The sequence below is a fragment of the Protopterus annectens genome, chromosome 2.part1 (assembly GCF_019279795.1).
Source record: "Protopterus annectens isolate FY-2018-M chromosome 2.part1, PAN1.0, whole genome shotgun sequence".
Lineage (NCBI taxonomy): Eukaryota > Metazoa > Chordata > Ceratodontiformes > Protopteridae > Protopterus > Protopterus annectens.
In genome coordinates, this window is record NC_056729.1 from 1,915,746,420 (window position 1) to 1,915,773,446 (window position 27,027).

Consider the following 27,027-nt stretch of genomic DNA (forward strand, 5'->3'; position numbering starts at 1 on the left):
AGTAAGCATACTGATATCCTTATGCTATAATCTGTACTAACAGAGTACCATTAATTACTACTTAAGATATAACTGCATCAGGAAACTTGTTACTTAGATTTTGTTTTATATAACTAATTTAAAACACTTATTTCTGAGACAGTTATTGATAAATCATGTGTAAGAATTGCAGCATGGTTCTCCAAGTTGCACATGGTTCCAGCTGCCTGTAAACTAAAACATGCTATATCAAACACATTGATACTTTTATTAACTTCTTAGTTAATAACCTTGTGGATGCACAGACCGAGGTAACACAAAAAATGGATTACTACACAATTTTTCAATCTTGTAGTTGCTGTTTAAAGAAGAATGTTTTCATAATAGTATATTGGCACTGCTGATTATTTGTACTAAAGGCATACTCTGTTTTATGGAACCATACTTAAGAAAAGAAATCCTGTGATGTATTATACACAGCAGATATGTTCTGAGTTACAGTTTTCACAGTTCATTAAGAATGGCAATGTAAATTCCAGTTCAAATCAAACATAGAACACCAGATGTTAAGCTCTATCTTGAGATTGAGGCAAATGTATTGTTTTCCACAAATTATTTCAATATCTGCATCCACAGTAGAGCAAACAAATGTTTCTTTTTGTATAGCCAGAAATGAATTTTCACTTAATGAGTAAAGAGAATTGTTTCCTTTGTTGAATGACAACATTTCAGTAATAATGGTCAAATCACACTGCATTTGTTAAATTGTAATATGCCCTTTTGAACACATTTTTTTAAAACATGTCTTTATCATGTAAAAACTTTCCTTCTGAAAGAATGAAGATACCATAATGAATTAATGACTTTATTATTGGATTGCCAGTTCAAACATTCTTTAATGAACAAAAAATCACGATAAATATTAACCACTATACCAAAATTAATTTCATGTACAATGACCAATCAAATCATAACAACAAGAATAGTATGACCATGCTGTTAGATGGCTCAGTCATACCTAGAGCTGCATCACTGATCCCATCTCCAGCCAATAGGATCCAAGGAGCAACATTCCACATCACTCATGTTTAGTTAGTTATACTTACAAAAAACAAGAAAGGGGGGACCATTTCTGCCCCAAATACCTACCTAACAAAAAGACATAAAAGGCTAAAAGACCTTCCACTGTAGTGTACAGCAGTCTTTCTATTTCACCCAAACTTAATGAAATCAGTTCAAGTTAAACTATCAAAATGTCCAAAAACAGCATAGTGTAGAATACCTGGAATATCTATGATGTAGCTAATACAGCCTCCTTTTTTAGACAAATAAGGTAAAAACACTAATTTAAAAAAATATATATTTGATGGATGAGAGCATCTGTCACTGGGATGGCTTTTACTATAACTTATGACATTTACTTAAACCAGCTCACTCATATACATTCAGCAAAAGGGGAAGGGAACTGCTGATAACTATTCTGGACCACTCATGAATGGATAAAAAAACTGGGAATTTGATTGGCTCTCCATGGATTCCCAGTATGTTTGCTCATAACTGCCAATGAAGCTTCTCCCTACAATGGTCAGGCCACGTAATGCATTCTCTACATCATAGAATTAAAACAATGTATTCATACATTAAGGATTAAATGAAAAAAAATATTTCTAATTAATAGTTTTAAAGTTCCTCTTGAAGTTTTAAGGTGTTGTACAATAAAATGCAAGTCCATAGTTATAACTGATAAATATTCTGTAATTATTCTCAGTTCAATCTTTTTTCAAAAACATCTAGTCAGGTAGCCTATTTTTACTTGGGTAGTGAATTAATATTTAAGCATGGGGATTCTTGAGATCAAAGTGATAGCAGAACTTCCCCAGATCCATTGAAAAGTAGGAAAAAAAAAAAGAAAAAATGGAAGGAGATAATAGACTTATTAAAAAAAGTTACCCTCTTCTATAGGGTTGGAGACCAAATTCAGAACAAAGTGAATATTGTGAAACAACAGCGTGAATTAAATCTTGGTTAAAACTGTTCACTTTTATGAGGCTATGGACATGTGTGGATCAGTGTCAGATATCAGTTTAACCTGACTTTAACAACTATAAAATCCACTTCACCATTGCCGAGGGCAGATTGCTTTTGACAGAATAAAAATTCTGAAGGACATTGGCATTTGAGCAGGAAATAAAATACCATATTTGTTATTCTTCTCAAATTAAATAACATTAGCCAAGTTCTTTATTGAGATACTACAAGTGGCATCAAATATGTTCTCTAAATTACTTCTTCATGATGTGTTCATTCATTTGTTTGCCTTTTTATTGGTTACTTTTCCTTCATGTAGGTGTCCTGATGGTGTTGAGAGTGTATACTTTACTAAACATACCATCCAGAGTTGGGACGGGGCAACCGCAGAAAAGACAGTTTTCTTGCTCCAGTTAATTTCTTCTGGTTTGGTTGATTTTTTGAGGTGGACTCTGTAAGGAAGGAATCAACACAAGAATGTATGTTGATTTGTCAATTTATGTTACATCTGTTTACATTTATAATCAGGTAGCAAGATAGGTTATTTGGTACACTATTAATTTCAATGTATTGATATGTATACTGATTTCCCTACATGCCTTTATGATTAATTTCAGGTTGAGGACAGCATTAATATACTGTATGATAGACAAAACACACACACACACACACACACACACACACACACACACACACACACACACACACACATACACACACACACACACACTGGCACAAATAAAGAAATACTGCTCAGGTTTCATTGCACATTTCATGTGTTAATCTCACCATATGTCCAGTCTTATAGAAAAATTTTTTATTTTATATCAATGCCATTTCTTCTAGTTTGCAGTGTAGTGTAAAATACAAACAAAATCAAAAGTGCAGAAAAAAAAACATGTTTTTCTTTGCTTACTTTTTCTGTAACTACATTCCTTATTATATAATTAAATATTGCATAAGATTGCAAAATGAAATGAGTAAGAGAAAAATAGGCAAATGAAATGTATATCTTTGTAGAAAAAAATCATGGTTTTGATTCTTTCTGCCCCTTCCTTTTACTCTATGGAAACATGTATCCAGCATTAGTAACTCAAATGTATCACATGTGTAGATCTAAGGGTACGCAATTCACTAAAGCATAACAATGCAATATAACATATATGTTCTTAAAAGGGATTTCTATTGACTGAAAATAGAAAGGGGAGATAGGTTACATAATTTCGTGTTCTGCTTTAGTGAGTCTTCAGGTGAAGATTCTCTGGCAACTGTCTTCATTTAAGGATGTGAAATGTCATGTGGCATTCATGGTTAGACTTATGCATAGGAAGCTTAGGAAACCATGGGACTGGTTAGGGTGCTATTCAGCAAGGGACACTCCTCTGTCTTGTCTACATTTATTTATTTATTTACTTACTTATTTTATTATTTACTAACACAGGTAAAAAATAGGGCTACTACATCACCTGTTATCAAAATGCAGTCATTAGCCTCCCAGGTGAAAGATAAGGCCTTCTTCAACTATGTCAGAAACCTCCAAGGGAACACACAGCAAGATTCTGAATGGATAGTTAATGGTGCCACATTCTCTAAGCCTGGCAATAAGGCAAACCTGTAAATGGACAAATTTATTTCCAACATAACCCCCCCACCCCAAACCAACTCCCAAGAAATATCCACAGGCATAACCCCTCCAATTCTCTAAGGAACATGTACTGGCTGTGCATCCTACACCCAGAAACACTGCCTCAATGGGCAGCAATAACATCCCAGGATGCCTCCTGAACAGTCTAAAATATGACTTATCAGGATCTCTGGTTTCACTATTTAAATATATACTTAAAACAGGCTTTGTGTCACAAGAATGGAGGACTATAATGGTTATACCCCTTCATAACTGAAGATCTTCAACAGATCCTGGAAACTACAGACCCATTGGTCTGATTTGTCTTATTTGAAAAGCTATTGAATGAATCATCTTGGAAATTATAAACAAGAACATAGGAGACCTGTACACACACACTCTGGATCCTCCCCAGTTTACTTTTGGCAGTGGAAGGTCATGCTTACTGAACCTGGTTGGGTTTTTTGACAAGGTCACTAAAGCAATGGATGAGGCTAAAATGATAAATAATGTGTACCTAGATCTGGCTAAAGCATTTGCTACAATACCTGAATTGGGCATTGTCAAACAATATAGAACTAAGCATACAGCCCTTTATAAAATGCTGGATAACTAGCTGGTTCATGGATAGGACCCAGGAGGTTAGGATCTGTGAAGGCTGGTCACCAATGAATTAATTCAGGACTCTGTGATGGGGCCCACTTCTCTTTGGCATCTACTACTTGGAGGTCAAAGCTGATATCAAAGGCCTCTGGCTGACCAAGTTCGCAGATGATTGCTTACTGGGAGCAGTCACTGAATCCTCCCAAGATGAGAACACCCTTCAGGAAGATCTAACACAAAAAAATGCTTGGTGCCACAGCTATGGCTTAAAACCTAATATCAAGAAATATTATCCTTTTGGAAGTTGACCACCCTGGGTAACAGCAATATCAATAAACCACCCCTATAAGTTGATGAATTATGAGCCCAAAACTGAAAGAAAATCCTTCTATGCTATTCAACTTTTAAGTAAAGGCATGGCATCTATGTCCAGAGAGGTCATCGTACCACTGTACTCATCCCTTATTAGACCAGTCATAGATTACAATGCCTCTTTCAATTTATACCTAACCAGACACATGCAGCAACTGGAATGTCCACAAAGGTTCCTTACAAAAGAATACAGAAATTAAACACAGTGTCCTATGCCGATCTTCTCAAAGCCCTGTCTCTTTTCTCAGTATCATACATACTTCTGAGAGGTGTTCTTTGTTGGTATACAAGTCATCCCTGGACTATCCATGTGAAACAAACTTACTCTCTAATCTGAAGTGCAACTTGGACCAATTGATGAGTAATCAGAAATTGGGGTCTATATTAGTTCTCCGAAATGGTATTCAGGTGAACTCCTATTCAGCGACCCATAGTCAGTGAAAATTGCATCACCAATTCACTAAATTTACTAAGGGCAACTAAATAGTTGCCCGAAGCACAATGGACCAACTATTAGTTTACTCAAACTCACCCAAGTGGGGGTCTTTGTCCCGCACAACCCCCTAGCTATATATATAGCAACTCCGAGATTGTACTACAGTGGAGAAAAGGGCAAAGTTCTGAAGTTGTCCATTGTGCTTCAGGCAACTATTTATTTGCCCTTTGTGAATTCAGAGAATAACTGAAGCGATTTTCACTGATTATGGGTCGTTGAATAGGTGTTTGCCGGAATACCATTTCTGCAATCTAATATAGGCCCAGAAATTCACTCCTGGTCTGGTTCCCATGTCTTGTACTGTCAGAGGCAGTGAGTAAATCATGCTGTATATAAATCCAATTTGTGGGTCACATTTGGATTGTATGGCTAGGCTTTTAAGGGTTCTAGTGGTAGTTTACCTAGTATGCACCTATGAACCAATAGTAGGTATTGGAAAATAATTTATACGCAACATCAAAGCATTCTAAATAAGTGAAAACATCTAGCATCTTTAGATGAGCAGCTTATTACCTACATTGTGGTTTCTCTACTACATTATTGTACTTGTAAAGTCTTCCACCTTTAAGACCTTGTGGATAAATTACATTTGTAGGACGTAAACTCCTACTGGTGCATTTAGCATGGAAATGCAGTAGCCTATGCATTATGTTGAGTGGTGGGTCTTTGTGGGCTCAGTCATTCATGATGTAATGGTAGCAGTTTCAGCTCCAAGACAATTTTCAAGGGGCATTTTTCTCAACAAAATAAAATACAAAACAAGTCACTTTTTTCCATTACAAACTGTATAATGTGATATTTTGTAGGGGAATGAGGTTATACAGAACTTCAAGGCTTTGTTACTTACACCTGCTTCAGAGCATGGACAGTGTACCTTGAGCTATTATTGGCATTATGTGCCTAAATAAAGATTCTAATCCTGAGCTTCTATTACAAAGTGGGTCCATGTTTCATACATGCAGCCATGTTCTTCTTCCTTACTGCAAAGAAATAGGGACATACTTTTTGTCGTGTCATGGTCTCTTAAATGGTTTGCAAGTAAACTCTAACGTAAAATATAACAAAAACACCAGGCTAGAACTCTTACTCTCGATTTTGTTACGGCCCATTTTAATATTAATTTGCTAAACTGGTAAGCTCACAAGGCAGAAATGTCCAGTTTCGGGATGCAGCCTGGAAGGACTATTTGATTAAATGACTTGCTCAGTGTCATACAGTAGACAATAGAAGTGGGCTCCAAGAACCAGCTTCTTAAGAGTTAAGAGCTTTAATCACCTGTGCAGCCTACCATATAGTTTACTGGATATTAAACAGTCTTTATTTAACATTATTACTTAAGAATAGCTGGCCGACTTACAGTATTTATAACATTATAGCTAGCTTATTTCATTCCTACAGTTACTAAATTTCTTTTTTGATAAAGTCATTATTTCACTAAGCATTTCACTAAATGTACAGATTATTGACTCTTGTTAGTCAGTGGTTTGCAAGCTCAAAGTGGTAGGTAATAATGTTTCTTTTAACCTTTCTAAATGGCAGCATATCTCTGGCTTAAGCCATACTGCTACAATACAGATGACCCAGCAATTATTTTCCAGTTTTAATACCATATGTATTCTAAGATTTAATTATATTTATTTGTTAACGTTGTAGATGAGTTGGCTTTCATTTTTTTCTGGCATGACCTAGGTGATAAGAAAAAAGAAATATAATATATGGGGTCAACGAGTAACTGGTAAGCAAGTATCCTTTGAGAGAACCAACAGAAATGTCATGCAGACATGGAGACAACATGCAAACATCATTTTTGAGGGCTACTGCAATAGAGAATAGCACTAATTAATTTCATTTTTGGATATACTCCTAATCTTAAAGCTGTAAAAGATTTTGTCTATAATAAAGATTAAAGCGAGATGCTTGATTTATTTTTTTTTAGATTCACTCTTATGAATGTTTTTGTGATAACTACATTCATAAAGTTATGTCTTGTTAATTACTCAACAATTATTTCCATGCAGCTGCAAAGAATTTTGGGTAAGCAAGAGAAAAAAAAAACTTTCTCTTTTGGAAGGGCATCTTGCATTTTGGTTTTATTGTTACATTATTACATTTGTTAATTTTCAATGCACAGTATTCTGCCTCCATTAGTTACTTGACAACTTCTCTTGCTAGAGGTAAAGCTCTCACATAAAAGTACTCCTAATATCAATAAGGCTGTCAGTAGTACACATGCTGCACCCATCACGCACAATTCAAAGCAGAAAAATAGACCCAGATATGCTGAGGCACTTACGTGTAACCTTCCTAAACCATAAAGACCTCCTAGATGAAGTACACATAAGAAATACCCTCAGCAGCCCCAAATACGCACTTTCAAAACAACACCCACATCAACACATAGAGATACATCTCATGGAACCTCTAACTTTAAGCCCATAAGGCAATTCACCACACAATCCAACATTCTAGTCATTGGAGACTCCAGTGTGAGACACAGTGATGTCCTTCTCATCGAGCTGAGTAAGGAGAAAGTTATGGTCAATTGCTTATCAGAGGCTAGGATCTGCTACATTACACATGCGTTCACAATTACCAATATGACTCAGTCATAGTCCATGTGGGAGTAAATGACCTTAGATGTACCTCCCTAGACTGTATGAGATCTTAGTGCTCTCGGAATATGTAACTCAGGCTGGTATGAGCCTAGCAGTGAGCAGCATTTAACCTTCTCCAAGGATGATGCCACAATATGAACAAAAGATGATTGACTTTAATAATTGACTTAGCTTATGATGTCATTCTAAGGGGGTGCAATATTTGTCAACATGGAAGGAGATGGTCAGCAGGCCATGCTGCTTTGTCAGGGATGGTCTGCACCTCTACCATCTAGGCTTTCAAATAGTAGCTAAAACATTGTCTTCTCTCATAGTGCCTTTTTTACGCAATACCAAACTGAAAGTACAGACGACATAGCAAATCAAAACCAAGAAAATCTAAAGGTATTATTGCTCAATGCTAGGAGTCTAAAGTCTGAGTCTAAACAAAAGACTCCTGTCTGTAGAAGCTCTCTTAATCCTAGAGAATGCTGATGTCTGTGCAGTCACTGTGACATGGTATAAAGCCGTGGACAGCACACCAACAATGCAAGGTTATAATGCCTTCCACACATTTAGGTCAGCTACTTCACAGGCAGGGACTAAAAGTGGAGGTGTCTCTATTTACATCAAAAATAAGTATACCTCAAGGCTGGTTAAACAGGACAATGCATCTGAGCTGCTCCATGTGGAAATCACTATAAGTAAAATTCAAAACCATTTCCTTGCAAGCTATAGGTCCCCTTCTATGACCAAGGAAACCCATACCATCTATATAAACTTATCACGAATACTAACCATCCAACCAAATACCATAATCATGGCTGACTTTAATTACCCCACTATTAACTGGGAATCCTATATGACACAAACGTACATACACAGAGATTCCTGAATTTTGTAAACACAAACTCCCTGGACCAGATAGTCAATACACCAACCAGGGGTGCAACCATACTGGATCTGGTTCTTACTAATATGGGAGACTGCAGCACACCTCCTACTGTAATGCCTTTCCTGGTAAGGTCAGATCACAAAATGATCTCCTGTAAAGTAAAAATAAAACCTGGATCCCTGCTAAACCTGGTATATTCAGGAACTATTCTAAGACTAACATCCTGCTGTTAAGTGAGAGCCTGGCAAAATTTCAAGCCCCCATAAACCCTGAGAACACTTCTGCCTAAGCAGAACAGTTCACAGAAACCCTGTACAAGCATATTAATGACTGCATAGAGGCAGCTATACCCACCAGGAAGTACAGAATTAACTCAAAAAACAAGCCACCCTGGTGGAATCACAAAATCAGTTGGATATATAACAGGAGAAAGAAAATCATCGCAAAAATTAGGAAGTTCAGCATCTAGCAGGATAAAAGTATTCTTATCATACTAAACAAACAACTCAGAGGAAAAATAAAGTCTACCAAAGCCAAATTTGAGGTAAGTTTGGCCTCCCAGGCCAAGGACAACCACAAAGCATTCTTTAGCTATGTCTGCAACCTCAAAGGCAATACGCAATTGTGTGCAGAGCTCATTGTAAATGGAGCCACCTATACTGACCCAGAAGATATAGCAAACCTCCTGGCTGATAAATTCAGCTCCAAATTTACTCCCCTCTCCCCCTCATCCTTCCCTCAGGAAATACCATCTAATATAACTCCCCCTGCTATCACTAGGGAACAGATCCTTAATGATCTCTCTAAGACCAAGAACACTGCATCATTGGGCCCAGACAATATCCCAGGATACCTTCTAAATAGCATGAAAAATGACCTAGCAGGGCCTCTGGAATTAATATTTAACAGTAGCCTCCAAACAGGATTTTTGCCTCATGAATGGAGAAAGGCAACAGTCATGCCTCAGTATAAAGGTGGACTATCTACAGACCCTGGAAACTACAGATCCATAAGTCTCACTAGTCTAATATGTAAAGCCATGGAAAGAATTATCATGGAGATGATCAATAAAAACCTCCAGACACTTGACCCAACCCCATTTGATTTTGTCAAGGGCAGATCATGCCTACTCAATCTGGTGGATTTGTTTGAGAAGGTCACCAAAGCAATGGATGAGGGCAAGATCGTTCACACTGCATACCTTGACCTGGCCAAGGCATTTGACACAATACCCCACTGGGACATTGTTGACAAACTCAAGAGGTTAGGTACAAACCCGTATGTTCCCAGTGGATAGCCAACTGGCTCACAGACAGGACACAGGAAGTTAGAAGTGGGGACTCCACCTCTACAAAGAGGCCATTCACAAGTGCAGTCCCTCAGGGATCAGTCCTTGGACTGCTCCTTTTTGGCATTTACTTCTCAGAAGTCAAAGCCAATGTCAGTGGTCTCTGGCAGACTAAATTTGCAGGTTATTGCAAATTAGGAGCTGTCATTGAATATCACACTGACACAAATGTTCTCCAGGAAGGACTGCCATAGACTAACAACTGGTATTAAAGCCATGGACTAAAACTAAATGCCAGGAAATGCATAATAGTATCCTTTGGGAAGTCATCCATCCTTGGTAACTATAATATTGACAACACACACCCTTAGAGCTGACCCAGTAGTCAGGGACACACATAGTAATCTAGCCTTTGGTCATAACATAAGTACAGTGGTGAGGAAATCATTCTATGTTGTGCAACTTATAAACAAAGGTATGGAATCTAAGTCCAAAGAAGTCACTGTTCCACTGTATTCAGCATTCATCAGACCAAACATTGAGTACAATAACCCCTTTAGTATGCACCTAACCAAGCATATCCAACAACTGGAACATCCGCAGAGGTTCCTCACTAAAAGAATACAAGGCATAAATAATATGTCCTATGCAGACTGTCTCAAGGCCCTATCCCTGTATTCTGTCTCCAACAGGCTTTTGAGGGGAGATCTAGGTGTACCATACATGGCATTATCAGACTCCACTCTGATGGACCTCCTGCATATCCACAAAACAAACAGTACCGGAATTACCCGTTCCAAAGACTTAAACCTTGCCTGAGATATAAATAGGACCTGCTGGAGAGATAGGTATATATTAACTCCAACACCACACAGGTAAAGAACAGGTGCATAGCCAACGAGTAAGGAACTCCAAAAAACACAACAAACAGCACTCATTTGTCAGCAATAATACTTTATTATATCATATCATGTCAAGGTACAGACCAGTTATAGCTAATAAGCCTTCTTCAGTGCAATAAGCATGCTTTTCTCCACCCCTTTTTAAAATGCCATCTGGATGCATCCCATTGGAAAATCACAAATGCTCATTGAGCCCTGGTGTAAAAAGAGCTCCCAATTGGATAATCCTTTTTTTCTCTTTCTTATCTAAAAAATTACTCCAACATTTTTTGTCCTTATTCTTAATCATAATTCTATCTATAACAAACCTGAACTGAGCTTTTGGATGTTTAATAGTATGTTTGTACAGGGCATTAGACTGACATGCACTTCTAACATCATTTAAGTGTTCAGAAATGCATAACTTAAATGGCCGAGAAGTTTTCCCTACATAAAAAACCTGACAGGTACATGATACTAAATAAATAACCCAGTACAATTCACAATCACCATACACTCGAATATCAAATAGCTGCAACGTATTATGAGAAGTAAATGCCTGTGTGGTGCCTACATATTTACAAAGACTGCATTGATGGCATGGCTGACACCCCACCAACAATCACCCACACCCAAAAACCTCCACTCTCCTACCACAACCCCCACAGTCAAGCTACCCATGTATACACCCACTAGTTCCCTCCTAGCATTTCACCTAAATATTAGAAGTATTAACAATATGATTCCCAATGTACACGCCCTCCTAGCAACCCACTCCCCAGACATTATGTGTCTTACAGAAACCTGGCTAACACCTAGTACTACTGACAATGAGATACTACATCCAGGATACAATATTCACTGGTTACACTGTGCTACAAGGAAAGGAGGTTGGATAGCAGTCCTTTACAAAAATACTCTAACCATTAATAGCGACACCATTCAACCTCCCCAATTCAATAATGCAGAACTCCTCATAACCAAGCTACAGATTAACCAAAACAAGCACTTGAACATTGTCTGTGCATACATTCCACCAGGCAACAACCTAAATACCCTAGAAGATATCCTTTACTGGTTATCTACTACCTATCCCCAAGAAACCATAGTTCTTGGCAACTTTAACACCGACTTGCACCTCTGCTCCTCTGATCCCCCCCATATAAACTTATCTGGGTTTAAATAGACAATAACCTCTCCCACTAGGATAAACAAAGCAACCAACAGGGATAGTATCATAGATTGGATCCTAGTTAATAACCGACCCCAACTGTACACAGCTGGTACTCTCCCTGATGACCTCAATGACCATTGTCTAAGCTATATCATAAAACATAAGGCAGGAAACCCTCACCAGCCCAAACATAAAACAGTTAGAAACAAGAAAAACTTTTAAGTTGCTATGTTTCAAAACAAATTAAAGCAGTTGACTGGTCAAAACTAAAAAAATCTAACATTAGAGGAGGCCATAGATCCGTTTAACACTAAATTCCTAAGTATCCTTGATTCCCATGCTCCAGCACGTACAATAAAATCTAGATCAAATACAGCACCATAGCTCACAAAAGATACCAAAGCAAAAATCAAAACTAGAAACAGAGCCTGGGCCAGCTGGAGAACAACTACAACCCCACTCAACCAGCTAAAATATCGTCAACTCAGGAATGATACAAAAAAATCAATTTTACTGGATAAAAAAAGCTTCTACCAAAATCTCCTACAAAAACACCATAACAACCCTCAGAAGTTCTGGGCAGACTTAAATCAACTACTTTGTCCAGGTCATTCCACCACCCCAACCCCAGCCAACTACACCCATAGTTCCCCAGAGACCATAGCTAGCACATTTAATAACTTTTTCACTGAAACAATCCAATCTCTAGCAAATCAGTTAACCCCCTCTAACTTAAACCACACGCCTAATCTACCCAATAATCACCCCAAATTTAGCTTCCAACCAATATCCACTAGTTTTATCAAAACACTTCTAAAAAAACTAAAACCTATCACCCTCACTGCTGACCTCCTCCCTGCAGAGTACCTACAAATAGCTGCAGATGCCATTGCATATCCCATATTTATCCTCATCAACAGAACCTTATCTGAAAATGCTATCCCCTCCCTCTGGAAAATATCTCACGTCATCCCACTCCATAAAGATGGTAGCTCCTCAGACATATCCAACTATAGACCCATTGCCATTCTTTCCCCACTAGCCAAAATAATGGAGAAATGTGTACACAAGCAACTAATGCAATACCTTTCACAGAATAACTTACTATCCGACTCCCAGCATGGTTTCAGGCCATACCACAGCACCACCTCAGCCCTCCTTTCCTTTACTACTGCCATAACCCAAAACAGGAATGACAATAGTCTTACCTCTGCCCTCTTTTTTGACCTATCAAAAGCCTTTGACATGGTCAACCATAAACTTCTCATTCTTTCACTAAAATGTATTTCCCTCAGCAAGCCTGCTATCCAGTGGTTCCAGTCCTACCTGACTGGTAGACAATAGGCGGTACTACGGCAGGGCAAATTCTCCAGCCAGCTACCTCTCACACTCGGTGTCCCTCAAGGCTCCATACTAGGTCCACTATTCTTCTCTATTTTTATCAGCAACCTTCACACTGCTATCCCTAAGGCTACCTGCATTCAACATGCAGATGATTTCCACTCTGATCTGCTCAGCCACCTCCCCATCCGAACTGCAAACCTTAACCCAAAATGCATTTAACACTATCAAGAACTGGCTCATCAATCAACGCCTACTGCTGAACCCCAATAAAACTAAACCTCTACTCTTCTCCCCCACTAGTAGATCTACCACACTTTCATTCTCTGTCACATCTAAAAATGGTACCACTTTTTCCCCAGATCATCACACCAAACTGCTAAGGGTTATCGTAGACAATAATCTCAAATTTGACCTACAGGTCAACAAAACCATACAGACCATCAATAAGAAGCTTGGATCACTGTATAGAAACAAGACATTTTTAACACCACTGGCTAGGATTGCAATTGCCCGATCACACCTACTCTCTACTCTTTTATATCCCTCGCTTGTACTCTCAAACCTCAACAAATCTGAACTAAGTAAGCTGTCCCATAGCTACAGTCATATTGCCAGATTCGCCACTGCCTTCACCTATAGAACCCACCACTGCCAGAACCTTAAACAACTAGAGTGGCGAGAACTGCCCAGCTTAATTCAATTCAATCAATTTTTAATAGCGCACAAAATTTTGTACCACCCTGGGGATACCCCCTAAATTAAAAATATTATTAAGCCATATATCAACCTGAGATCCCTACAGTCAGCCGATAAACTACTGGTCCAAACCCACAAAGCTAATAACTCTGCTGGTGAATCCCTGTTTACCAGCTTTGTTGGCAAAACCTGGAATTTGTTGCCAAACTATACAATCCTCCAAAGGTCTCTTCAAAAAAAAAAAAAAACCTCAAACAGTATCTCAAAGTGAATTGGCTATGCCCATGTACCAACCCTGATTAAGTTACAAACTGAAAGCATATTCTGTAATTATCATAACTTGTAACTATGTCACCAAGCTCTGCTTCCTATCTGATGTCTCTTACTTTTAATTGTGTCTGTCCATGTGAATTGTGAGCCCCAACTAGGGAACACAATTAAGCCATTGTATATTATAATCACTTTGTTTTTATAATTGTTTGTTAACTTCTGTATAATTTGTGTAAGTTTGTCTATGTGCAGCTTTTCTCCCCAGGCCGCCGCTGAAAATGGACATGTATCCATTCGGACTATCCCGGTAAACAAATGTAAAATAAATAAAATAAAATAAATAAATAAAGTGCTTTGTTGCATCCAACAGCATTGTATTGCAGCCTCTTATAATGATTTGACAAACTACCTAAATTCCTTCGTCTCCTATATGAAAAAAGACATTTTGAGGGAATAAAATCCCTCAAGGAATCATATGAAGTGATGATTCCCCAATGTTTATTTATTGCATCCATCAAAATTGAAATACTACTAACATAACTGGTAACTAACCTCAACTGGGTATCCGAAGTCACCCTTCTAAATCCACTCTATCCAGATTTCTAGCATAATTGCTTGATTTAATAATATCCTGATATTTATACCCTCTGTTACAAAACCTGTCATCAACTGTTAGTTATGTAAAGAAAACACTTCATCTGAAGAACAAATCCTACGAAGGCTCATAAATTGAGATTTAGGAATATTCTGGATGATGTATCTAGGTTAGCCATTTTCAGCATGCAACAAAGTATTGACTTCTGGATGTTTCCTATAAACCTGACTCATCAAAGTACCATCCTGCTCACCATGGATTTCAACATTCAAGAAAACCATCCATGTAGTATTAAAATTAACTGTAAAATGTATATCCCACTTTTTATCATTATGGTAAGTAACAAATTCTCTTAAATAGTCTGCCTCTGAGTGCCATACCAACTAGCAATCATTAAGGCATCAGCACCAAATATCCATAGATTCCAAATAGGGGTTATGCATCAGATCATAAATAAGCTGTTCTTCAGTATAACCCATGAATAGGTCTGCATAAATGGGGGCAAATGAAGCCGCTATAGTAGTACCCCTAAGTTGTAAATAGCAATCTTCCTGAAAATAAAAACCATTTTTAGTTAATACATGTTCAGTTAAACAAAGTATGAAGGTATTAAATCCCAGGCTATATAAAGGTACTTGATTCAACCAGTAATCTAAGGCAGATAGACCTGCCCAGTGAGGAATATTGGTATATAAGGCTGACACATCCCAGGTGCACGTATATCACCCTGGTTTCAACTGTGTGTGTCTAATAATATTCAAAACCTCTGTGGTATCCTGTATTCAAGATCTCACATGGACTAGTAATGGTTTCAAATATTTGGCAAGAAAATTAGACAATGGTTCAGTGAGAGAACCTTTACCCGATACTATCAATCTCCCCGGGGGTTGATGTAAATTCTTGCGGGTTTTGGGCAACATGTAAAAATATTGTTTCAAGGGATCCTTGACCATAAGTTGAAATTTAATTTCCTTATTAATAATACCCTCATTCATGGCCAACTCTAAAAATTGGTCAATATCAGGTTTAAATACTAAAGTGGGATCCAAACTAACTCTGATAGGTGCACTGATCTGATAGTTGTTTGTGGGTTTCTGTCACATACATGGCCGAAACCCATACTACTACAGCCCCACCTTTGTCGGCAGGATGAACAACCAATTGCTTGTTTTCACAAATATCTGCCAACATGTATTTCTGTGCAGGAGATCCATAAATGAAATATAAATCCCTCAATACTTGTTGAAAATCCAAAACATTCTTATTAGGGGTGGTGCAAACGTAGAGGGTTTGAATCAAAAGGTGTGAGGATTACTTTCTCTACTAATGGACTGATTACACAAAAACATCTTTAAATTTCATAATCTGCAAAAATAGATTATATCCTGGGCAAACACATCCTCAGAAACTAAATAACTAGGCACAAAACCAAGACCTTTATTAAGAAAATCCTTCTCCACAGAAGACAAAATAGAAGACAAAATATTAAGAACATTACATTAATTTATTGTGTTATCATCAGTTATAACAATGTTTCTAGAGTTGGTATTGTGTTTGCAATGTTTGCATCCACATCGTCTATATCACCTAAAGGGAAACCATCATTTCTTTTTTTTGCCATACGTGAAGTCATAGGTGTCCCTAATTCAGTATCTGTAATAGAGGAAAAATCCTCCCCAGATGTACTGGAGGTTCCCAAAGTGCCTCAACGTTTCTTAAGAATAGGTTTTTTCCTTTTGCATCTAACTAGGGTCTGAGGTTGTTGTTTAACATCAGAAAACTTCACTGTTTTGTGTATATGAAATTATTTGCAATGTTGATAGCCCCTAGAATCTCTAGAGAATTTTTAAGCATACGTGATTTTAACTCTTTCTCTGATCCAATAAAATCCTGTGTTAACTGCACAAATTGCTCCCCATATAGAGGGTCATTCTCATATGTCTTAATTTTTTTCACAAAGCTGGCTAACCTGTGATACCAATTCAACAGTTCTTCTTTCATAAAAAGAATGAAGAACTTTAACAAACAACATGGAAGGCCCCTGTAAAGAATCCTGCCATTCAGATAATAGTTTCTCATCCGGGGACTTAACATACGTTGTAATCATATCTGTAAGCCCCTTTGTGTCACATTATTAGTACTCTATGCTAGAACCATTTCTGATGCCACACATTGGATCGAAGATCCTTCATGGCCATTGATAATTGTCCAAATACCTCAATGCAAGATGGCCATTTAAGTTACGTATTTCTGAACACTTAAGCAATGCTAGATGTGCACGTCAGTCTAATGCCCTGTACAAACATCAAACATACTATTAAACATCCAACAGCTCATTTCAGGTTTGTTGTTATAGAAAGAATTATGATCAAGAATAAGGACAAAACAGGTTGGTGTAACATTTTAGATAAGAAAGAGAAAAAATAGATTATCCAATTTGTAGCACCTTTTACACTGGGGCTCAATGAACATTTGTAATTGTCCAGTAGGATGCATCCAGATGGTATTTAAAAAAGGGGTGGAGAAAAGCATGCTTATTGCACTGAAGAAGGCTTATTAGCCGAAACTGGTCTGTAGCTTGACATGATATGATATGTTATAATAAAGTATAATTGCTGACAATTGAGTGCTGGCCATTGTGTTTTTTGGAGATAGGTATGTATCACAGACACTACTCTGTCTATGGAACAGGCTCCCCATCCATGTGAAGCAGAGTTCTTCCCTTATCCAGTTCAAGTGCAACTTGGACAATTGGATGGGAAACCAGAAATTCATCCCTGGTTTGGCACCTATGTCTCTAATGGAAACAGGAGACCTGTAAATGGTTCATCTCATAGGCCCAAGCTTACGCTTATCAGGAGTATCAGAACTTGTCAGAGATTTGAGATGCATGGCTAGGCTTAAAAAGGCCCATGTGGTCATTAGCCTAGTGAACACCTATGAATCTATGCACCTAAGAAAAGTCCTACTGTCGTGCTGAGCATGAGCATCCAGTAGCCCATACTTTAATTTAGTTACTGAGGCATTGTGGCTTTAGTCTTTCATTATTTCATGGCAAGTGTTTTCAGGATGAGAAAAATTACATGGACCACCCTTATCAACAAGATAAAACACAAAACAAGCATACCTTCTGCATCAAATATGTATAATTTTATATTATATTATCATAGTAATGAAGTGATGCACAACTCCAAAAGTTCCATCATACACTTGTTTTAGAAAATTACCAAAATGCTTTAAATTCTCCATGCAGAAATGCAAAACTAAGTATTTGAAGACAAAATAATTTAATCTATACTCAGATTTTATTTAATACACAGAGGCCACTTGAGAAGATCTGTCAGCCATCTTCAACAAAGGCAATATACTTACTCAGTATATGTTTAGCAAAGTAGACACTATTATTTCTTGTGCTAAACAGATGTTTCTCTTTTTGATTGGCAAGGCATCACAGACATTCCCCATCCTTTCTGTTCCTTATGGAAATGCTGTCACAGTGGCCTGTGCTTCCATTCTGACACACCTACTGAGGACCTGTTGTGAAAACTGAACCTACTCCCACATTTTTTGTGGAGCTTGGAAGTGATATTCATTTTCTAAGCTGGAACTGTAACGGATCACAAGTAATATATAAAAAATAAAGCTCCTTGGATTCTTTGATTTCCTTTTAAAATAATATTGAGTATTTGTTATGTATATGTTTATTTATTTACTTAACTTAGTTAACTGGATAAGTGAATTTGTACAAAGACCATTTTTGTCCATGACCTGGGTCAAAAGGCAGTAACAGATATTCAAAACAACATTTACAAATGAAGCATTTTCCAGGTTGCATTTCAAAACAGCATTTGCGTTCACATTTTATTAAAACCAACATTTACAGTCTCAGTACATCCTAATTCTGCTGTCCATCACTTACATTTAAGTCACATTGTGCTGACATACCATAAACTCCTAACGAAGATGTTATCACCTTTCATAAATCAAATCATAGTTACATATTGTAAAGAATATGCAAGAAATTAGGATATTATCAGAGCGACTGTATATCTGTCAACGTGAAGTATTACAAGTTAAATTACTCATCAGGTGTCAAATCTCTGATATCAGGGAGGTTTTGGAAGAATCCTTAGCACTGACCAGACCCAGTTTTAAAATATCAACAGCTGAAAGAGCATTTTCTAAAATTGCATCTGCTGTCTGGAACAGTCTTCCTTGAGAGGTACAGAGTCAAAATTAAAATAACATCTCTCAATAAAAAACTGCCTTCACCTTTGTTAAACAATAATGGTTAGTAAGAGGAAATGGATCATTAGAATAACGACTGTCTTTCTTTACACACAATGCATAATGTCAAATGCTATTGTTTTTGTATAGAATATAGAGACCACTAACATCTTTGTCCAAGTTCATCTCCATACAACAAACAGCAATTTCTACTATTGATAAGGCAAATAATATGTCTTTTAAGCTGCAAATGTTATAAATGATATTATCCAGTGAAAGTTAATTACTGTAAATAAATGAATACCGAATGAGAAATATTATTTCAAACTGGCTGGCAAATATTCACAAAATATCCTTTAATGTACTATATATTCTATATGCTGTATTATATGCTATGTGATGCTCCAGATCTCTTTTCATTTATTATATGTTCCATATTCTGTAATATATGCTCAGTAATGTTTTATATCTCCATTAATGTACTATGTTTTCTATTTGCTGTATTATATCCTCAGTAATGATTCATAGTTTCATAGGTTCATAGGTGTGTACTAGGCTAATGGCGCTGTAACCTTTACAAGCCTAGCCCAGAGAAGTGGCCTGGCATCATGCCATTGTTAGCTCCTGGTGCCTCTATCAAGTAGAGCCACTGGAGTGATCCCTGATGTGAACTTTCTGTTTCCCATCTACTCATCAAGATTTCTCTTGAAAAGGGCCAGTGAGGTGCTCTGCTTGATATGTATGGGAAGTCTATTTGAGAGCATGGGCAATCTATGGGTTATGAACCTGTCCCTCTAGCATGTTCTGTTGATTGTGGTAATGAGGGTTGAGGTCCCTGGAGTGTGTGGTGCGGAGGGATTGGGATTTCTTTAGGTGTAACATTTCTAATAGGGTTGAGTCAGACATGGCTTTGCAAGTCAAGCAGAGCTAACCTCTTAATAGACAATATGAGACAGAGAGAAGCTGATTTTTTTTAGTCTGTCCATGTAGGGCATGTGTTTAAGGCCTGGGATCCTCTTTGTGAGGTACTTTTGTGGCATCTCCAGCTGTTGCAGGTGTTTAGTGAGGTACATGCCAAATAGGGCATTATACTCAATGATTGGTCTAATGAGGGAACAGTAGAGAGAGATGATGACCTCTTTCTTCCTGGATGCAAAACCCTTGGCAATGGCATGTGCCATATAGAAGGACTTTCTGACCACAGTGGCAATGTAGTGGTCGAAGGAGAGGTTGCTGTCAACCTGTGCCCCCTGTTCTCTTATAACACCTTCAGTGTTCAGTTGGTTACCATCAATGTGGTAATTAGTGGGAACTGAGTTTTTCCCAAAGGGAATGACAATGCATGTTTTGGCATTAAGCTTAAGGCCATGGTTTTGACACCAGTCATTGGTCTCATTGAGGCCTTTCTGTAGGATGTCTGCATCACTTGGGGAGTTAATAATGGCCCCCAGCTTGCAATTGTCAGCAAACTTGGTCAGCCAGAGCCCCTCTGTGTTGGCCTGGACTTCTGAGAAGTAGATGCCAGACAGGAGAGGACTGAGGACCGATTCCTGTGGGACTCCACTCATGACTGGTCAGCAGTCTGACTTGAAGTCTGCTACTTTCACACTGTGGTTCTATCTGTGAGCCAATCTGCAACTCATCTAGTGATATAGGGGTTGATGCCTAGTTTGGTGAGCCTGTCAATAATTCCTGAGTGGGGAATAGTATCAAAGGCCCTGGCTAGATCGAGGTAGGCTATGTGAACTGCCTTGCCTTCCACCACAGCTCTGATGATGTACTAGACTAATGGCCCTCGAACCTTTACAAGCCAAGCCCAGAGAAGTGGCCTGGCATCATGCCACTGTTAGCTCCTGGTGCCTCTATCAAGTAGAGCCACTGGAGTGATCCCTGATGTGAACTTTCTGTTTCCCATCTACTCATCAAGATTTCTCTTGAAAATGGCCAGTGAGGTGCTCTGCTTGATATGTATGGGAAGTCTATTCGAGAGCATGGGCAATCTATGGGTTATGAACTTGTCCCTCTAGCATGTTCTGTTGATTGTGGTAATGAGGTTGAGGTCCCTGGAGTGTGTGGTGCGGAGGGATTGGGATTTCTTTAGGTGTAACATTTCCAATAGGGTTGAGTCAGACATGGCTTTGCAAGTCAAGCAGAGCTAACCTCTTAATAGACAATATGAGACAGAGAGAAGCTGATGTTTTTTTTAGTCTGTCCATGTAGGGCATGTGTTTAAGGCCTGGGATCCTCTTTGTGAGGTACTTTTGTGGCATCTCCAGCTGTTGCAGGTGTTTAGTGAGGTACATGCCAAATAGGGCATTATACTCAATGATTGGTCTAATGAGGGAAGAGTAGAGAGAGATGATGACCTCTTTCTTCCTGGATGCAAAACCCTTGGTAATGGCATGTGCCACATAGAAGGACTTTCTGACCACAGTGGCAATGTAGTGGTTGAAGGAGAGGTTGCTGTCAACCTGTGCCTCCTGTTCTCTTATAACACCTTCAGTGTTCAGTTGGTTACCATCAATGTGGTAATTAGTGGGAACTGAGTTTTTCCCAACGGGAATGACAATGCATTTTTTGGCATTAAGCTTAAGGCTATGGTTTCGACACCAGTCACTGGTCTCAGTGAGGCCTTTCTGTAGGATGTCTACATCACTTGGGGGGTTAATAATGGCCCCCAGCTTGCAATTGTCAGCAAACTTGGTCAGCCAGAGCCCGTCTGTGTTGGCCTGGACTTCTGAGAAGTAGATGCCAGACAGGAGAGGACCGAGGACCGATTCCTGTGGGACTCCACTCGTGACTGGTCGGCAGTCTGACTTGAAGTCTGCTACTTTCACACTGTGGTTCTATCTGTGAGCCAATCTGCAACTCATCTAGTGATATAGGGGTTGATGCCTAGTTCAGTGAGTCTATCAATAATTCCTGAGTGGGGAATAGTATCAAAGGCCCTGGCCAGATCAAGGTAGGCTGTGTGAACTGCCTTGCCTTCCGCCACAGCTCTGATGACTGACTCAACGAAGTCAACCAGGTTGAGCAGGCATGATCTACCCCTCACAAAACCAAATTGGGTGGGATCCAGTGTTTGGAGATTCCCTATGTTGTTGTCTTTCGGCTTTTCCAGGTTAGGGGTCGCCACAGTGGAACTCCAGTCCACTAATGATTTGCAGTAGATTTTCACGGTGCCGATTTGCCAGCTCGACGCCCAACCTTCAACGAAGACACGCCCATTCACGCATGTCTTTTGAAATGCCACTCGACCCAAGGGGAGGACATGCAGACTCCACACAGAAGGCACTTCCCACACACTAGCTGAGAATCGAACGGGAGAACCTCCTGCTGTGAGGCAACAATGCTACCGCTGCACCTATCCTTGTGAATTATGTCCATGATGATGCGCTCCATAGCCTTACGTATCAGACTCATCAGGCTAATGAGGGATAATTCCTAGGGTCTGTAGTCACTCCCATTTTATGGAGCTGGATGACTATAGCAGTGCACCATTCTGTAGGGATGAAGCCTGAGGTGAGGCTGTGATTGAACAGGGCACACAGGTGTGGTGCCAGTTCACTTTGTAGTTCATGTAGAACACAGCCAGAGATATTGTCAGGTCCCATGAAATTTGTATTCTTGGCTTTGGACAATGCAGCTTTAACCTGTACTTTAGTAATGCTGGGTGCCTGGCATTCTTCCGGTAATGTGACTTGTCCTTTTGGGGGGAGATAGGGGTAAAGGTGGCAATGAATCTGTAGGCCAGTATGTTGGCAATATCTGTTGGCTCAGTATACAAGGTACCATTGTGCAGCAACTCAGAGCAAATCTGAGTATTGCCGTGGAGATTCTTGATATAACTGTAGAAGGCTTTGTGGTTGTTTTTAGTGTCTGCTTCAATTCTGCCTTCATAGCTTGCTTTAGAGGTTTTGATGAGGGATCTCAACTTTTGTTGAGGCTAATAAGGGAGTTTTTCCAGTCTTGGGACTTCACCTTTTTCTGCAACAGTTTTTTCCTTCTGTTGTAGAATTTGTTAATGGCAGGGGACCACCAGATTGGATTCCTTTTTTGGGAGGAGAGCGTCTTGTTTCTGTTGGGTATGGCTAGTTGCATGCCCTTATGCACGTGTTCGTACAGTGCATTGGTGTATGATTCAGCGGTCATGCACCTAATTTCCATTTGTATGGGTGCCATGAAGTCAGCCACCTCTGTTTTTATGAGCCCAAAGTCAACTTTGAAGAAGTTTTTCATGGTGGTTACCTTTGCTAGTGGTGTGGGTGAGATATGGATTTCCATGGTAATTAGTTTGTTGTCAGATCTAACCAGGGAGGAATTAACTATTGGCATTGAGAAATGGTTGCCCATGTTAGTAATAACCAGGTCAAGGATGTTGCTTCCTTTAGTGGGGGTAAAAATGAGCTGGTCCAGCACATTGAAATTAATGAATTCCAGGAAGCGTTGGGCAAATGTATTGGTGCATGAGTAGTTTTCCCAGATGATGGAGGGGTAGTTGAAGTCACCCAGTATGAGAGTGTTGGTTTGGGCCCTAATAGTTTTCAGGGTGCTTAGAAACATGGAATGAGAGTCTTGGGACATGGTTGAGGACCTATAACAGGCTATAACCTGAATCACTGTCTTTCCCACTGTTAGTTGTACCTGAAGAATCTCCGATGCATTATGCTGGACTACTAGTCTGGAGGTGTGCATATCCTGTATGAATATGGAGATGCCACTGCCTTTGCAGCTTTGATCCATATTCTGGGACCAAAAGGTGTGGAATGAGTTATAGCCTGATAGCACAGGAGTGCTTTCTGCTGCATTAAAGGAGACCTGGTTTAAAGTTCCATACTCTGTATTATATGCTCAGTAATGCTTCATATCTCCTTTAATGTGCTATATGTTTCATACTCTGTATTATATGCTCAGTAATGCTTCATATCTCCTTTAATGTGCTATATGTTTCATACTCTGTATTATATGCTCAGTAATGCTTCATATCTCCTTTAATGTGCTATATGTTCCATACTCTGTATTATATGCTCGCTGTTGCTTCATATCTCCTTTAATGTGCTATATGTTTCATACTCTGTATTATATGCTCACTGTTGCTTCAAATCTCCTTTAATGTACCATATGTTCCATACTCTGTATTATATGCTCAGTAATGCTTCATATCTCCTTTAATGTGCTATATGTTCCATACTCTGTATTATATGCTCAGTAATGCTTCATATCTCCTTTAATGTGCTATATGTTTCATACTCTGTATTATATGCTCGCTGTTGCTTCATATCTCCTTTAATGTACTATATGTACTACATGCTGTATTTTAGCTTCACTACTGCTTCACATTTTCTTTAATGTACTATATAATTTATGTGCTGTATTACATGTTCATATATTAGTACAAGGGTAGCTGCCCTTTTAGGCCATTTTAAGCATAGCCAATTTCCCTTTCTATACTCAAAATAACCTATCCCATTTGGTTATAGATTGTCTTACTCATTCTATGGTTGATAATTATATATTCCCCGTAATTAGAACAACTAGGATCATAACATAAATAATTTGAGGGAACTCATGGATGGGATAAAGCATGTAGTAGTTGCCTCTGTCCATTAACATTACAGCGGGAAGTCCTGGAGTAAATGAATGAGCAGCAGTATCTTCTGCGCGATATACTTATCCCACCAAATCTGTTCTGTTGATGTTGCAGAAGAGGTTTAGATCCCTAGACTGAGTATTTCTGAAGCTGCTTGACTTGCTCATGCAGTAAATCCTTCAGTAATGAGTCAAGGATGCCCTTTATACCAGACTCAGGCCACCTCTTAACAGTCTGTAGGATACCGAGTATAGTGATTGGGCTTTGAGTCAGTCCACAGAGGGCATGCTGTTTAGGTCTTGTAGCCTTTCTATAAGGTATCTCTGTGGGCCTTCCAGTTGTTGCATGTGTCTGGACAGATACATGCCAAAGGTGGTATTATATTCCATAATTGGCATAATAAAGGCTAAGTGAAGGGTCCATGACATCTGTAGATTTGAACATAATCTCTTTGTTTATAAGCTATGCAATATATAAGGACTTTCTTACAAAAATGGACAAATGGTAGTCAAAAATTAAGTCACTGTCCATATAAGTTCCTAAATCCTGAACAAATGAACCAAGCACAATTTCCATTAAGAGCATACAGGGAGCATGTTCCAGACCTGGGGCTGGACTCTCTTTCTCTCTCCAGGCTCACACAAAGCTCCACACTGACCACTTTGGAGCTCTGTGTCCCTGTTCCCAGTAGCTGACACACAAACTTGGATATTTGAGTTTTACACACACACACACATCCCCACCTGGGAAAAGCTGGTACAGATTTTCTAACTGTGCACATTTCTGCACAGACTCTGAGGGAATCATGCTGCAACCACTCAGCTACCCTAAGGCTCATACAAAAGGTACCCAATTATACTGTATAAAATTAATACTAATACAAATGGTAGAGTGTGACCAGAGCAGAAAGACTTTCAAGAGTGGCCACAATGTCACTAAAACAAGCATAAGTACTCTCAAGATGTTACAAATATTTTCTAAAAGACCAGCCACAATGAAATCTTTCCTATCAGATTCTGTGCTGCTGCGAGAGTTCCAAAGAAACCAGATACTGGTTAGAGAATGACATCACCTCTGGTCATCTGACTCTGGTACAATACACACACACACAGCTTTGCTAAGATCTGTGGCAGCACCTGAAAGCTAAAACACAATTTCAAACTTTCCACCTTTCCAGGGTTCTCTGATAAAGCATACACATTTGATTAGCTACAACAATACAACCTAATATGCATGCGTACATTCTTTCTATCCAGCAGGACCTACTGTTGATGTATTTTTAACACAAGTAAATTTACAAATATATTTTTAACTCACACATCTGTACAAATCAGTGTGATAGTCAAAAAACATAAAATTCTTTACAAAACTCCACCTAGCTGTGCTGACATATGTACACATGTACTGCCCTACCCTCCCTGGCCCAGATAGCACACCTCATAATATCACAATACCCTTTACCCCTCCTTCTACAGATTCACAAACAATAACATTACCAAACTCCTCACACATGTATGTAATATCCCTCACCACCTGAAAGGCCACTTCAACATTCAAACTTTCTGCAATTGTTTACTATTCAAAGGTCTTCTCTATGACTAACAACATAGCTTTAGAAACTCATTCAGTACAATCAATGGTCTCGTTATAGTAATTAACAGATTATACAACAATATGAGTAATAGTTTTATCTCTGCAAATTACTATTTATTGATATTACTAGGGCCTTTGAGAAGTAAATCACAATATCCTGAAATACAAATTATACAAATTAACATTTAGCAACAGCATAATCAAGTGCTTACAAAACTACTTAAAAGAAAGAACATCGCAAGTTTATACAAACAATTTACTATTCCGACATGTTACAATAAATATCGGAGTTCCTCATGGCTCAGTAATAAGGCCATTTCTGTTTACCTTACCCTGTTTGTGCATGCGAATGACATTACAAAGATAGAATCCAGTACCACACATCTGTTCCTATAACATAATCATCAGACAAGTTTCTCAAAGCTAACCTCTTGGCTATATAATAACAAATGCATAATGGCTGTTAAGAAAGCTAATATGATGCTTTTTGCTAACCATGAAAAAACTTGCTTCCTGCCTCCTATTCTTCTCAAATATAACAAGTGAAGTGAAAACCAAAGTCCAGAATTCTTTAAATCTGCTCTAAATGATCACTTGGCTTAATTTCTCCAAGTCTTTTAAGTTTCTAATACCAAGATGGACTCCATTCTTAAGTCAAAGTACGTTAAAGTTCAAGAAATTAGTATTGTTTCAGTCTCTGAGGTTATGCAAAAATGCTCTTCACAGCACCTGCATTGTACCCAGAACTGACTGCTTCTGCAATTCTTAGGCAGTTACA

At 38.6% G+C, this 27,027-nt stretch overlaps 1 protein-coding gene across 1 annotated transcript in view; it reads right to left on the reverse strand.

Moving 5' to 3' along the window:
* Window positions 1-862: 862 nt before the first annotated feature.
* The window catches only part of LOC122794692 (E3 ubiquitin-protein ligase TRIM17-like), a 512,331-nt gene continuing 486,166 nt past the window's right edge, over window positions 863-27,027 (reverse strand). Inside the window, exon 8 of the mRNA XM_044063323.1 lies at window positions 863-2,459. Within this exon, the coding sequence (XP_043919258.1) occupies window positions 2,359-2,459 (101 nt within the window). The 3' untranslated portion in view covers window positions 863-2,358. The remainder of the gene's footprint in view (window positions 2,460-27,027) is intronic.